Below are 15350 nucleotides of genomic sequence, written 5' to 3' on the forward strand. Positions count from 1 at the left end.
TCAGGCAGCATTTTACACTGCTGCGCCGCGCCTTGCGGCGTCCCATGCGGCGCGGCAGTGTAATTTTCTCAGAGTGAACTTATTTCGTCCTCTTTTAACATCCGGACTTGGAACACGACCTCCGAACACGATCCCGGTTTAATGTCTTGGGCTTTTACTCAGACTTCAAAGCTCCAAATCACTTGAATTCATTCCATAACGCCTACATATATCGGAATCACTCCTACAAGGCATAAAACACATATTTAGTGCAAAACACTAGCGATTAAAGCTCAAACTCAATTAAAGTACAGTAACTTAGAGTATAATAAGCGACTAAAATACACAATTATAACCTATCATCACTCTTCCATTGTTTCACAGCCAAAATTTAGTATAGAATTAAGAAGAATATAGTGTTAACATCATCACATTAGGTATACTAAATTTTCTCTTAAAGATTAAAAAAATGCCACTAGCCACTAGCTGCTTATGACAGCTACAAACTACAAAAGTATCAAAATGGCCAAAAATGGGTGACCCAGACGCCAAACTCTGCACTTTGAACATCATATTCATGCCCACACTGCAATAAAGAACATGGCCTAAACAGTAACGGATCCTGGATTTTGACAAGGAATTTTTACATTCCTATGCCACATAGTAAACCTTATTACCTTCAATGTTTAAGGTTTAACTTAATTACACTTAGTATATCAAATTATCAATTCTATACCATAATTAATTAAGGGTATAATTAATTGTACGTTTTTTACTCCTTAATTAAAGGAATCTGAAAATTCTTCTTTGTTTATATGAGAACAGAATTTGAAGTGCTTAATCCAGGCATTCTTGGATGCAGATTCCTCCAATATTCATTCTTCGATGCAATAAGTTTCTCGTTGAAGCCTAATCCAAAATATTGCTTTTGGTTCTTCCATATATTTCAGATGATGCTATTAGTTGTGATGGAAAATCAGTAGCAACTTTTGGTGAATAAACACTGCATTTCTTGGGAATGTTCGGTAATATTAACTGGAAATCTTACCTTAACATTTCCCAATTCAAACATCCATCAGAACCATTCCAGTTAGAGATAAAATGAAAACAGAATTAATTAGCAACAGAGAATATGCTAGATATATAAAGAACATATCTTTCGGTATATTTTCCACAAAAATTCTACAAATATACAACAAATCAGTTTAAGCATGTATAAAGCAGTATTATTTGTAAGGGTATCTACATAATTACTACATTTATACTTTATTGTAGACTGGTTTTTGCAGAAGATTTGTAGAACTTTTAGTCATTTTTGATTTGTGAAAACAGAAAACAAAGCATCTACAATCAGAATATAAATAATCTACAATTTATCTACAAAATATCTACAAAGCGGGTACATTGAATTTTAATATCCCAATTCCCATTCAATTGTAGCTTAATTGGTATTTTCGATATAATTGCGTTTTTTGCAGAAGGTTTTGTAGAAGTTTTAGTCGTTTTGGATTTGTGAAAACAGAAAACAAAGCATCTACAATTAGAATACAAATAATCTACAATTTATCTACAAAATATCTACAAACTGGGCACATTGAATTTTTATATCCCAATTCTCATTCAATTATAGCATAATTGGGATTTTGGCATAATTGCGTTTTTTCAGAAGATTTGTAGTTTATTTGTGAAAATAGAAAATAAAGCATCTACAATCAAAATACAAATAATCTACAATTTCTGCAATATGTCTTCTTCTTCTTCGAGTTTCAATTTGAAGTTCAGTCAAAACCAAGTCTAATCTTCACCAAAACCCCTCAAAATTGAGATATAAACTTCAAACCATATTTCCGATTATTTTCAACAACACCCAATCCAAACAAATAAGGATTTTTGGAAACCCAAATTTGAATTCAAAGCTTTCAAGCTTTTTAATGGCTGTCAATGGTAGAATTGCTGCTCTCTTTTCATTTGCTTTGTATTACTGAAATTTGCGATTGAGAAATAGAGAGAGATGTAGAGAGAATTTCTGAAAACAGAGTGTATCGCAAAAATAGAGTATGGAAAATCTTGTTTTGCGTTGTGGAAGATCAAAGTGAAGCCGACGATAATTATGGAATGTGCGTGATTTGCGTTGGGGAAGATCTGAAAAATATTTAATTCCCCCTTTTTAGCGCGCAAAATAAGGAATCATAAAGCTACAGTAATTCCTTATTTAATGCATTGTATATATTAGGTAAAAATACTATTAACATGAAGGGTAATAAGCAAATTATGAACATATTTGATAATATAGTTTCATATATGATATATATACGAAAACGCCTCTTTTGACAATGTAACTTTTTGCTAAGTTAAAAATGCACCGATAGAATACATGCTTGATTTTTTTTGTATTATTTTTCTCGATCCATTTTGTACGACGATATTTGATTATGCACGGAATTTGAGAAAGAATGAAAGATTATGGAAACTTGTTGCCGTACATGTTCTGACATTTATGTCAATGTAAGAGCATCTCACCGACGGTAAAATGTTAATGTATGAAGTTAAAGAATTTCGAATGTACAAACAACTCTTAATCTCCTGCTCATAGCTGTATTGGTCAAAATCTGATCGTTGCGGTTGACCCAATCGAGATCCCGTTCAAGCAGCGAGATAGTGGAAGATGGCATGATTTGTTTCAAATCCCGTACTCACAATACCCGCCAAGTCAAAGAACAATACTCAGGGAACGACGAAAGCGGACGTGGTATGAAAGTGCATTGACCCAAGAGCATAGTAAGGATTCCATAACTATATATAGGAAGGGAATCTTCCTAGAAAATGCGGGCTTTTTCTCTCTTTTTCCTCTCCTTTGTAATCTTCTTAGCAGGGAAGAAAAGAAAGAGGTATCTCCATCGATTGGTGAGAGATGAAATGAAAAACTTAATAAGATTGATCGCCCCTATTTCATCTTATGTATCATTTTCTGATTTGTTTATAGATCTGAAATTTATTATGTTTGACTAAGATTTACCTCTTCATCTTCATTAATTGATTTAATAAAAAATGTTTCAATATTTTTTGGTCAAACAATACCACTAATCCAACAAGATAATCACAGTACAGAGTGATGCCTCCCTTTTATTTCCTTGCTTCTTCAGTAGTGATTATATTAACACAGGTAAAATAGAGTTGTATCTCAGAAAATTTACATTTATAGTGAATTCCTTTACTTCACTAGTCCATTGAGATGAGGCAGTAATATTGGTAGACCTAATACTTGTAATGACAAAAATGCAATTTCAACGTTAATTCCATTACTAATCAAATCCTACTGCTAATGCCTTACGATTATCAACCATCACCACATCATTTATACGACTATAATACAACAGTAATAAAAATTATGCTCAATTCTAAACAAATTTGGATCAACTATATGAATTCTCAGTACCTATTGCTCCTATTTAAGCTCATGCTATTCAAGGAACCCTGTTTTGCTTAAGATTGCATTTCTCACCCTGCTCAAATCTCTGCCTTTTAAAGTTCTTCCAATGCCTTCACACACTGAAAAAGAAGTTATTTGGCTCCTTTCATGTTTTTTAGCAAGCCATTGATGTGGAGGCATCGTTTCTCCTCCATCATTATCATCTTCTTCATCATCGCTTTCGCAATTATTTCTCACAAAACTGTATCCTCCACCACCAGAATCATCTGCTTGTTTTGAGCTCGTCCCATAAATTTTTGACCAATTGGGTATGTTTACTGGGGCTGATTGCTGAGCTATTTTAGGTTCGTGACCGGAATTTTTGTTTGACCTTGGGATCATTTTGACTGCAGTGGGAAGCCTCCTTGGACTGAAATTTGAAGATAACTCTTTACTTTTGCTGAAATTAGAGTCAATTTCGCGTCTTTCGTTAGTAAAATGACTCCAAATGTCTTCTTCTTGAAATTCTTCATTCCTCATTGATGTCCACCCACTACTACCTTGGCTATACAAATTATACCTCCCTTCATATGATGATGACATCTTCTGCAAAACCCAAAAATTCAATCAAGTCAAAGAACATAAATATGTGAAGATGCAACAGTAACTACACCTCAATTCCACACAAGTTGGGTTCAGAGGCGGAGCCAGAATTTGAAGTTACTGGGTTCGGGATTTGTTACTGGGTTCTAAAGTAAGAATTTGTAGTTATTCAATGAATTTCTTAAGACAAATATAGGGTTTGCACTAAAACTAATGAGTTCCGCCGAACCCGTTATTGAAGCTCTAGCTCTGCCCCTAGTTGGGTCGGCTATATGAATCATCACTAAACATGTTTATCCATTTAAACACATTCTCATGTCATAATCATTCCAAATATGTGAAGATGCACTTTTTAGAAACTTTCTAAATGCAAAATAGGCAATTTATGTACCTGCAGCCCCTCAATAGAGCCAGACATTATGGTAACTGATGAGTAAGTTGATTAATACTTTCTTAAAATACTAGTAAATTCCTAGAGTTAAAGCAGTCTAACAAAGATATACAAGACCAGATTTATTAGCATGGTTCTGAAAATCAGGAACAAGTTTCGATTTAAGATAGTCTATACAATCGTCCTAAGTTCAGGGACGATTTGGGTGCGGCCCTTTATAGAATCGTTAAGTCATGCAGTTATATCCTTACTAAACTGTGTAGAAAAAGATTAGTGTAGAATGTACCTCTCTCTAAAATTGAAACTTGCAACAGATAGCTTTCTTCAGATCTTGAAAATTGTATTATCTGCAAAACAAAAGGATAAATTATTTATAGCCGGCCTGAGATTAACACAGAGAAGAGAAAGATTAAAACAAAGAAAGACCAACGATTAATATCGTTCAAGTAAAAAGCAGAGCCGTCACCACTGTTTTTTACCTTAAAATCCTATGAATAGCTCTTGTTGATGAGTGAAATTCTCTGAAGAGAGAGTGTAACAGAGGAGAGAACTGTTGAGCAATCAAAGGAGAGATAGAGACCTTATAAATTTTGGACCTAAGAGATTTCCTAAATAATTGACCTATGTGTATTTTTACTTTTTGTCTTTAGCAAATGATTGACTTTCTGATAAGGAAATGTTAGTGACACCATATGAAATCTGTTAACTATTTCATTTCACTTAAACTGACAATCTGATGAATGTTAAAAATGTTTTTGGAAACAGGAGGATAAAAGTGATTACTTGGGGGTTGTTTGGTAATTAATTCTGAGATAATTTATTCCAAGATTAAAAATAATACCGGGATAATTTTATATTTGTTAGAGGATGAAATAGCAATCTCAGGATAAAACAGTAAAATTGACAATCTCAGAATTAATATAATACACCAAATAGTCATTAAAAAATAATATCAGAAGAACTAATTACAGTACAACTAACTTCAATATAATTAATTTCAGTATAACTTTTATTCAAATGAAACGACCCTTAGTGATTTTACAATACCGTAAAATTGCTCGGTGAATTTGCAGGGAGAGTTAGGCTGTGATCACATGATAGATTGTACTATATGATATTAGGGAAAAAAGCTGTTTAAGTCTCTCTCCCCTTTCGTGAATGTTTCCTTAAATTGTCTTCATGTGCCAGAAATTATTTAACCTTAAATAAGGCTCTTTTATAGAAAAACATAATATATAGTAGTGCTCCTCCTTAGTGCAATGCACGTGTAAAATTTTAACATAATTTACATTATCATGTTTAGTTAAACTTTGTTTTTTTCACACATCGATCCTTGTTAATAAAAAGTTACTACTATTAATTATTAATTAAGCCCATTAAGGTTACTTCCATGAAAGCTCAGGTGATAATGATGTCGGCTAGTGGGGATAATATCACATTAACCAAATTTTAGCTATGTGTCGACCGCCTTTTTTTCGAGAAAAAGGCTAAAGAACGCACATTAATGAAAATTCCAAATGGCACGTTCTCTATCTAGACTTTTGCAAATGATCATTTTCCTTTTTCTCCTGTTTATTTAATTAAGGATTTAATTTGCACGCATTGAACATTTGCATTACTTTACAATATTAGTGTATTTTAATTTGATATAATAAATTATTTACCTTTTTCTTAAGTTACCAAATTGGGTTTACTATCGAAAATTAAAAGTTGTTAACAAGTTTTTTATCCTAACGATGTAAAATAAGTTTATAATTCGCGTAAAGAAGTTAAACTCACTAACTAATCTTAGAATGTAAAATTATTACAATGTTCGTAGAAACATGTCTTAATTGATCATCGTAAAAAACAAATGAATTAAATAAGTCAACATGGGCGTCCAAATTTTACTAATGTAAAACAAGACCAAAGTGTAAAGCATGTGTTCAACATGAGGATAAAGATCGAGTCATCTTAATTTGTAATTTGTAAATAATTAGAGAAAGCAAAGAAGAAGAATTTCATGGACATCGCATGGTTGAAAATTCCCAAGTTGAGAGGGAAAAAAGTACATTGTTAGTTTTTTTTTCAGCCAATTTTCTGATATTGCATTGGAGTTCCGATTAATATACGTAACTTAAGCTCCGTTAAACAAAGAATGCACTTCCAATCAATTTTTTCTTTATTACAAAACTTATGTATATGAAACTTTTGATTAAGGGGGATAGGATCGACTCAATCCCATTACATTTTGGACGAGGTATTGTTAATTAATCATTATTAGTGACAAAAGACGACACGGATTTAACCTTTGAGAGCGATAGAAGAAGAAGCTTCTACCGTAAATGAAAGCAGACAAGATGAACAACCGCCATTCAATGTACCTGCCTGATTTCTAGTCATTATGAAGCCAAACATGGATTTTGCACCTTTCACGTTTAATAACACTCAGTTTACTTCGTGGAAAAGAATAGAATCTTAGAGCCCGATTGGACATAACAAATTTTTTACTTTTTCCTAAAAAAATTTACTTCTTTTTAAAATTGATGTTTGTTCATAAAAATTTTAACTTTTACTTGAAGATGCATTTTGAAAATTTTCGAAAATTTAAAAAACTCCAAAAAATTATTTTTTAAAATTTTCACTCAAATTACTGATAAAATTTAAAAAATAATTTAAAATTATATTTATGTCAAACAAAACATTCGTTTCATTCGTTGGGCTATTCTGCAAATTAAAAGCTATAATCATTTCCTCCACGACTCCTCTGTTTTTCATGATTAATTTATTTACTCGGCGTCACCTTTTTCTTTCTTTTGGGGGATAAAGAATTTGAGTTGGCGGCTGTCAAGTACCACAACTTGTCGGCCGGAGTCCGGAATCAAAATGTGGTTTTTTTTTACTCAAAATACGTAAATAAGTGTTAAAAAAAAGTTACCAAACCATATATAATGTCACAAAAAGTGGCGCTATACAGTAACGGTAACTGCACCGTTATTGTATAGCGCCACTTTTTGTGGCGTTATATATAATAAAACTGACACATCTTACATAGCGCCACTATTAATGGCGCTATACCCCTTATTACCTGACCCCACCAATAATTTCTGGGTTCAATAATTCAAAAGCGTATAAAGCCACTTTTTGTGGCGCTATATACAAAAAAAAAAAAAAAAACCTCTCCGGCTAGCCATTTCCTATATAAACATCGTAGAATCGCCACAACTTCATTCAAAAAAATTTTTTAACTCTTGTTGGTTTCTATTGTTGTTAAATTCTCCAGCATTTTTTCATTATGTCTGAAGAACGTAGAATAAGAGTATCATTATATTGGGGGGTGAGGTTGTGATGGAGAATAACTCTGTGGGCTACAGTTTACCTGCTAAGTGTAATGTTAAATTGCCACTTTCAATGGAGTACGAAACATTGATATCGTTGTTATGCAAAAAAATGAGTGTGAGAAAACGTTCAGTGATACTCAAAGTAACCGGAAGATATCCGTATTCCGTTACGCCGCAAGGGGTTGCTTTTTACTCAGAGTTTAACATCGACGATGATGACACTTTGAGTGATTTCCTGAGGACTCCGGACGAATGCCGGGAATTTCTTGTAATCACAATGTTGGAGATGTACGTGAAGGTCGAAGACGTTCCAAAAAACGAGGTTGTGCGTAGTAGAGATAACCCCCAGTCATCGGGTGGTTATTCTGGATCAGTTTTTGCCGGACATGTTCCGGATGAAAGATTTTTTCTTGATTTAAATTTATCACCGTCGGCGAATGAGCAGCGAGAAAATAATTTATACCCTGCTTTCCATAATTCACAAGAAGAGTGGTAAACTTCAATTTTCATTTGTGTTAATTATGTATATTTTTGGCGTATTGAATTAATTTTAACGCTCATTTATTTAATAGGGGGTACCGGCCGGATATGAATTTTACAAGTGGCCCATCCGGTAGTCATCATCTAACTGAAAACGTCCATCATGGAATGTCATCACATTACGACTTGTAAGTGAAATAATATAGCCATATATAAAGCATTTATTAATTTAGTAGCTTATATTTTTGTTGAAATGTGCAGTGAAAACGAGCAAGTTGAACTACCCGTACTCACTCAATTGCCCGAAAACGACGTATTACATCAGGATCTGGCAGATGCACAAAGTGAGGAAGAAAACAACGATTACGATAACAATGCCGATGAATCGGGAGACGAGACACCATTTGCTCGTGAGGATGGTGATGAAGAGGACGAGGAGGAAGGACCCGATTTGAAGAGAGCCCCCCATAGACGAAAAGTGTACGAGTCTGAAGTGCTGTTTCATTCAAGGGAGATTCCTTATATTGATAACTTGCCAGCCGTGCCGGATGTGGAAGCTCTCGCAAGGGATTTTGATGAAATCCGGACAGCAATGTGGGATGAGTCTAGACCAACGGTGCTTGCAAAGGGGATGTTTTTTCCTGATAAAGCACGCGTAAGCAGGGCTTGTAAAATGCACAATGTTAAAGAGTGTCGTGAGATGCAGGTATCGGAGTCAAGTCCGATGGTATACAAGGCTATTTGCCGCAGGTGGTTTTGGCCATGTAATTGGATGTTGCGTGCGTCGAAGAAGAAGACAGGTATGTGGAAAGTGGGTAAATACATTCCCACCCACACATGCGAAATGGACACTTTCAACGGGAATCACTTCAACTTGGATATTGACTTGATATCTCTTGTACTTATTCCGCACATCGAAGCGTCCATAAGGTATAAAATCAAAGAGTGCATTACAGCAGTCCACCAGGAATATGGCCACATAATTACTAAAAGAAAGGCATATCTTGGGCGCAAAAGAGCGTTTGAAATAGTCTATGGTAACTGGGATAAGTCATTTGCGGATCTGCCTAGGTACATTGCGAACCAATAAGAATCGATAACTGACTAACTGATACCCGATAATCGATATTTTATCGATTCAGTTATTGATTTAGTATATTTATAAATCAATAACCGATATGTCGAATCGATGACAATCACAACCAAACCGAACCGAGCTGGACCGACCGACTCCTTTTAAGTTGTGGCTGTATTTTAAATACCCTGCAAATGCAGATTATGTATGGCTATTGGTGCACTTATCCCGTCAATAGCCCAATATATAATCAGCCCAAGTTTCTATCACCTTTGCGCCCCACTCTGGTCAGGAGCCCAGCCCACGTTACCAAGTTCCGCGACCGGCATTTTTGCACAGAGCTTTCGCGAACTCGAAATCTAGAGTATTAGCTTCTTCGTGCAGATCAAAGCTAATTCAGCAGCCAATTAAAGAAAGATTAGTGAGATTTCCAAAATAGGATAGTCGAATCCTACGAAACCATTTGAGAAAAAATATATTGGTGAAAAGGAATGTCGAGATTGTGGGCGAGGTTTGCGGGTTTATTCAGCAGCAAAAATTTCGTAGGAGCAGACAAAGCGGGCAATCGCTATTTTAAGAGGACAGAGGAGCTTGATGGTATCAGTAAGTGGGTCTCCTTCTTTTTTTTTTTACTTTTGAAACTAGCTCTTACGTCATCATTGATTATTTTATTGTTCTAGCAAAAGTTGTATGGGGTTCAGCAAATGTTACTAGACATTTTTTTTTCTTATATTGAACTTTCTTAGCTTTGGTTACTGCAACTATGGCTAATTCTGATCATTTAGCTGTTTGAAAAATTGATTATCTAATGCTTTGGCGCTATTGCCCTATTAAACGAAAGAAAATGAGTAGAGGTACTAATGATTTTTGTATTTTGGAAGAACGCATTCTGGTGTAAGGTATACAAACATCCCTTTTAGTTAATGTGATAATATACTCTACTTTTTGCAAGATTTTGAAATTGAATATTTCATACCCTATTGGTGAATCTAGCCAAGAGCAGTGCCAGAGCTAAAGGTAAAGAAGGACGTTCAATTGAATTCCTTTCGTCCAATCCGACTGTGCAACTAGGGTAATTTTTTTTTTGGTTTGTATATATATAAACTGTTGAATCCCCTTAACATAAGGGAAGCTTCTAGGTATAATATTCTTGCATTTTTGAATCCCATTGTTAGGGTTCTTGCTCCGCCACTGGCCAAGAGGCAAGCTTTCATGATTCACACTTAAACCAAGTCAAAGAAATTAGTTTTTCTTTTCTTTTTGCATGAGGAACATTTGGAAATTGGAATTGAGAATTAGTTACTTATAACTCTACGAAGTCTTCAAGGCTTCAAATAGTTATATTTAGGATGGTTTGTAGTTTGCTTGTTCAGGTGATGTTATCCAGTGAAGTGCTTTATGTGGTAATATTATATTTTTTCAGTGAAGGAAAAGAGATGGGTGACGTTTAAAGGAGAAGATGATCCAACCTCGATTCCAGGTATGCCTTATTGGAGAAACACAATTTAGCTCTAGACCTTGTTTTTGGTCCAAGTATTACACCCTTCTCCCTCATGTTAATACATCATTAGGAAAAAAATCTGCTACTGCTATTAACTTTCCAAGTTACACTACCACGACATTTGCTGCCATTAAACAGTTACTGTCGATTCTTGTAGTTGAATGGATATGTTGGTTGAATGGACAACGGAAGAGTGCTCCAACTCCAGAGGTAAAATTGGATCTTTCTTGTCACAATTTCATACCATAATTCAGTAATCAACCTTAACCTGCATTGTTTTTCTTCTTTCTTTGTATGAATCGCCTTGTTTTGCAATAGCACTTTTATCCTTTTATTGTCTTGTCCTTCAAAAGCTTTTTTATTTTAGCATAAGTCGATTCCTGAACTGTGTCTTGATGGTTATATATTTTCTTTACCAGGAGATGGCTGAATTGGAGGCCAGAAGGGAATTTATTAAGCTTAATGTTGCTCGTAAGTATTCCAACTTTATGCCTCTACTTCGTTCAAGGATTTGTTGGAACCACTCTGGAAATAACAGCTCTACGTTCTTACTTACTCCTATCTCCTAGAACATTTAAGTTTATAAGAGATGGTGGAAGAACACTTCATTGAACTGCTAGGTGGACGAACTTTTAAATGATTTTCTGCTTTTGGCCTGTATTTGACCCTGGGCTGGAGTCAAAAGAGCTCTATGTGCTTAAACTACAGGGTCATCTTGATTTATTTTTCTTTCCTAATTTAAACCCGGCTCTGTTCTGGTAGCTGCTTATGAGTTTAATCTTGCTATTAGTTTCAGTTGGAGATTTTCCAAACTTACATGCTTACTTAAGACACAATTTGGTGATCATCTTGTTGGCTGTCAGTAGGACCACCACCATTCTTGTTATATATTCTCTTTTTTGTTGCTCTAAGGTCTCAGGAAGGAAGAAGAGGAAAGAAAGGCCAAAGAAGGCAAGAGTAAAGCCACAAGCATTGGTAAGTCGCTTACTACGGTTTTGCTCTATCCTTCGAAACTGGAAGATTGCTACATGAACTGCACATTGTTTATACCTCTTCACCTTGTCTCTAGGTAAAGCCGATGGTCCAGATTTAAAGAGTTTCGTTAAACAATTTCCAGATGCTTCAGAAGGTATCACCTATCCTATAAAGCTAGGGTCCGTTTGGTTTTGCGGAAACTTCTTTTTCTTGGTTTCGCAGTGAAAAACTTTTTGGTTTAGAAACCAAAAAAAATGGTTGCAAAATGATTTCTCCTCTTTGATTTCTGAAAACAAAGAGCAGAAAAGATGATCCCCTGAAAGAGCCAGTTCTCCTAGAAAAACAGCGGGCCGTGCGATTTCCCTTTTTGCAAATTGCACTTCCCTTTAGGAAATTCTTATGTTTTCTCTGTTAAAGTTTTTAGTAGCGTCTGAAGATGATTAATCGATTCTATTCTATTAATTTCACAGTATGAAAGCCTCAAAAGATGTTTTAGGGAATGGGATTTCCAAAAGACAAAGCCAACAGCCATTTGTCACAAAACAAACCCAATGGTGAATCTTAAGCTAGAATAAGCATGTGTAATGGATCATGTAACTTAATCTAAGTTCACAAAGCTGGCCAGAGGACAAGTAGTTGTGTAGCCATCTGCAAGGTTGATACCAAGCTCCTATCATAAAAAGACAACTTCTTCGTTCTCCCAATTTATTCTCCATGTTTGTCCTTCTTAGCCCCCAAACCCCCCTTTTTTTCCTTCAACTTTTCCTCCAATGATCTTCAGTTTGTTAAAACCTTCTGACCTTCAATAGCAAATATCATCACCTCTAAATTGGAAAAGAACTTGAATGCGACATGCATTTGAATGTGTACGTATCACTTATGGATGTGTGCAAGCATCTGTAGTATGTGCAGTTTTTGCTATTTAGTTGTCTTGAAGAAACTGCATGAGTACCATCCACATGCATGTCTGCCCCATTTGACTGTAGTGTGAATGAAGCATCACTTTTAAGTAGCTTAACAGACTCCTTTTTTAATAAGAAGGGTAATTGAGAGTAGCTTATTGGTCTAAGGAGAGGAAAAATGAAATGCTGTTGCATAACATGTTAGAGGTTGTTCGATTCGCTGCCTTTTCCTTGTGATATAATTTGTTAGAGGATGTTTGGTTTGCCAATAAGATGCACCTGTGTAATACTATGATAGGAGTATATACATTCAAATTATATCATGGAATTTTGTAACGCTGGGGTTATGACAAGGATATCAATAATAATGGATCCCTTATTATACCATGTACCCTATTGTATTGTTTATCCTCCTTTTGTACAATACCCTCTTAACTAGTTAGACAACTAAATCAACACCACCACCACCAACAACAAAAAACTCAGTTATGATTATGTGTAATATGTTCATTTATGATTACTTATTGTGTTTATTGAGTAATATAGACGTGATGTGTTCCTCGAGGGAGGGGGATCGCTCGCTTGCAATGAGTCTTATAAGCCTTTCTTATATTGCGACCAAATGGCCAAAAACTACTAAAACTAGAGTGTTTTAGTGCGAACAGAATGGTTTTTCCTTTTTTTTTTCTTTTTCTCTATTTCTTCTTTTTGGATTGAGACCTGAGACTAAGGTTTGACGCCAATTGATATAGTGATATATCTTTTTGTTATGCAAGCAATGCTCTTTTTCCCATTTTAATTGTTTTTTTCCAGTTTTATGCTCTTAATTATTTATTGACTTTGTTTTGATTGGTCTTCATTTCTGGAAGGTGATATAATCCCAGAAGCATCTGATACACAGAAAGAAGTAAGGTGAGTCACAGCAATAGTATAATCTATTGTGGGCTATTTCCACTAGGTTGTCATTCTTGTCACTATTAATTAAAAATAAGAAGGAAAAATAAAAGAAAAGTGGAGGGTAAATGAGAAATAGGTACATTCGGATAACTTATCTTGCTTTCTATGAACTTGATAGTGTGTTCGCTGCTTTAAAACTTGCATATTGTGTAATGTAGACATGCTAGATCGAAAGAAACTGAAGCCGAGAAAAATATGACTTATCGTCTCAAACAACAACCACTGTAAGTTCTTGTTCCCGCCTGCTGTTTTCATTTACGCTTCTCTTGATGGACCTAACAAGCACCAGATCCCTCGGAATTTTGAGATTTAAATTGTCACTACATAGAATGAATGATAACAGGATTAATTTAGATCATTTGCAACAACTTATATCGATCATTTTTATTTTCAGGTCGTCAGAGCCAACCGGTTCTGGTGAATCCTTTAGACCAGGAACATGGCAACCTCCCACTTGAGATCACTCAAACAGTGGAAGCAGATTTATCTGGTTTTCTTTTGACGTTCTATTTTTTTATAGTGACCCACTGAATGCAGAAGTCGAACACTAGGAATTAAGGCCACATGCTGTAGCACTCTCATTCTTTATCCGCATGTATGTTTTAGAAGAATTATTTCTTTCCTTTCTCTTATCCGTTTCAGGGTCTTGCAACTTTTGGATGAATAGTCCTCAAGCTGTGGAATCTGCAAGTCTGCACTATGCTGCTTTACCGTTAAATATACTGTAAAGTTCTGCTCTAATAATAAGTTCTCAAAAGAAAAATGAAATTGGAGTACTGTGTACATGGGAAAATTGCAGAAATATTGAAGATTTTCTTGCTTCTTGTAGCCTTTTTCTTTTGCATACGGACACAAGTCATTCCTACATCTTTTTTTTTTTTTTTTTGGTTTTAAACGACTACTTTATATTAAAATTATAAAAGGTTTACATGGAGGGGCTGCTCATTGGCAGCCTTACAAAAAGAACAATATGTACCATAACCTACCCTGGGGTGCGTAACGGCATTAGTTGTACTGGTAGATGCCTTAGTAGTGTTACTATTTAACATTGTTACATCAGAAATATGAAAACTACTGCTACTGCATTCACTACGGGACGATGGCTTTAACAAAATTATTTTTAGTACAACTTATTTTAAAATCATACATTTTTAATTAAATTATATACAACTTTTTAATTCCTAAAATCTCTCATTGATATTCTCTCTTACTATAAAATATTTGTTTCTGATTCTCACGTATCCCCTTTCTTCGTGATTTCTCCATGATTCTCACGTATATCCCCTTTCTGCTTCAATATAATATATCTGTGTAGGGGCCGATTTTAATAGAAAATATATTGCTCTGAAAATCATGGACGGTGGTAGTAGAGACATTGTTTGTATTGAAGAAATCTCAGAATCATCTTTTGAAAGAACCAAGTTGTTCTCAACCCGCCATCACCCTCATTCTAATTATCAACAAGTTGCATCGAAAAAAGGAAGATGGAGATTGGCATGTGTAAATACTTAACAAGTAATACTTTGCTATATTTAGTGTTGTTATATAAATTTCTTCCTTGCAACACTGAAATGTTAAAACATATATATAGTATATTGAAGATATGTATGCGTGTGTTACTAGATAGAAGTAGCAGCAAAGTATTACATGTTAAGTTACTATATATATTATATTGCTTATAGGTATAAAATATAATGTTTTCATATTCAATATATCATATACACCATCGTATTGAATCAGAATTAATACATTCACCAC

The 15350-nt window shown here is 34.8% G+C and overlaps 1 protein-coding gene and 1 long non-coding RNA gene across 4 annotated transcripts; one reads left to right on the plus strand and one right to left on the minus strand.

The window, feature by feature from the left end:
- Positions 1 to 3258: 3258 nt before the first annotated feature.
- LOC104211129 (uncharacterized) lies at positions 3259 to 4965 on the minus strand. Its single transcript, XR_707062.2, has 3 exons — positions 4862 to 4965; positions 4669 to 4729; positions 3259 to 3994 (listed from the first exon to the last, which is right to left on the minus strand). It is a non-coding gene; the product is annotated as an uncharacterized lncRNA (long non-coding RNA).
- Positions 4966 to 9535: 4570 nt separating this feature from the next.
- Positions 9536 to 14420, plus strand: LOC104235306 (uncharacterized). Of its 3 annotated transcripts, none has more exons than XM_009789044.2 (9): positions 9536 to 9860; positions 10681 to 10737; positions 10916 to 10968; positions 11178 to 11229; positions 11671 to 11733; positions 11828 to 11887; positions 13505 to 13547; positions 13751 to 13816; positions 13987 to 14420. In XM_009789044.2, exons 1-9 carry the CDS (start codon positions 9749 to 9751, stop codon positions 14048 to 14050), a joined length of 570 nt encoding a protein of 189 aa, XP_009787346.1. In that variant the 5' UTR covers positions 9536 to 9748; the 3' UTR covers positions 14051 to 14420. The 3 variants fall into 3 exon arrangements, with proteins under 3 accessions (XP_009787346.1, XP_009787360.1, XP_009787365.1); XM_009789063.2 differs by having other exon boundaries at positions 9722 to 9864; XM_009789058.2 differs by lacking the exon at positions 11828 to 11887 and having other exon boundaries at positions 9624 to 9860.
- Positions 14421 to 15350: the final 930 nt, after the last annotated feature.

This window comes from Nicotiana sylvestris, chromosome 7 (assembly GCF_000393655.2).
Source record: "Nicotiana sylvestris chromosome 7, ASM39365v2, whole genome shotgun sequence".
Taxonomy (NCBI): Eukaryota; Viridiplantae; Streptophyta; class Magnoliopsida; order Solanales; family Solanaceae; genus Nicotiana; species Nicotiana sylvestris.

Excerpts from the sequence above, each read along its gene's own strand:
- LOC104235306 (XM_009789044.2), top strand. The coding sequence starts at position 9,749 with ATGTCGAGATTGTGGGCGAGGTTTGCGGGTTTATTCAGCAGCAAAAAT. Across the intron at positions 9,861-10,680 it reads AGAGGAGCTTGATGGTATCA|TGAAGGAAAAGAGATGGGTG; the intron begins GTAAGTGGGTCT and ends ATATTTTTTCAG. Across the intron at positions 10,969-11,177 it reads AGAGTGCTCCAACTCCAGAG|GAGATGGCTGAATTGGAGGC; the intron begins GTAAAATTGGAT and ends TTTCTTTACCAG.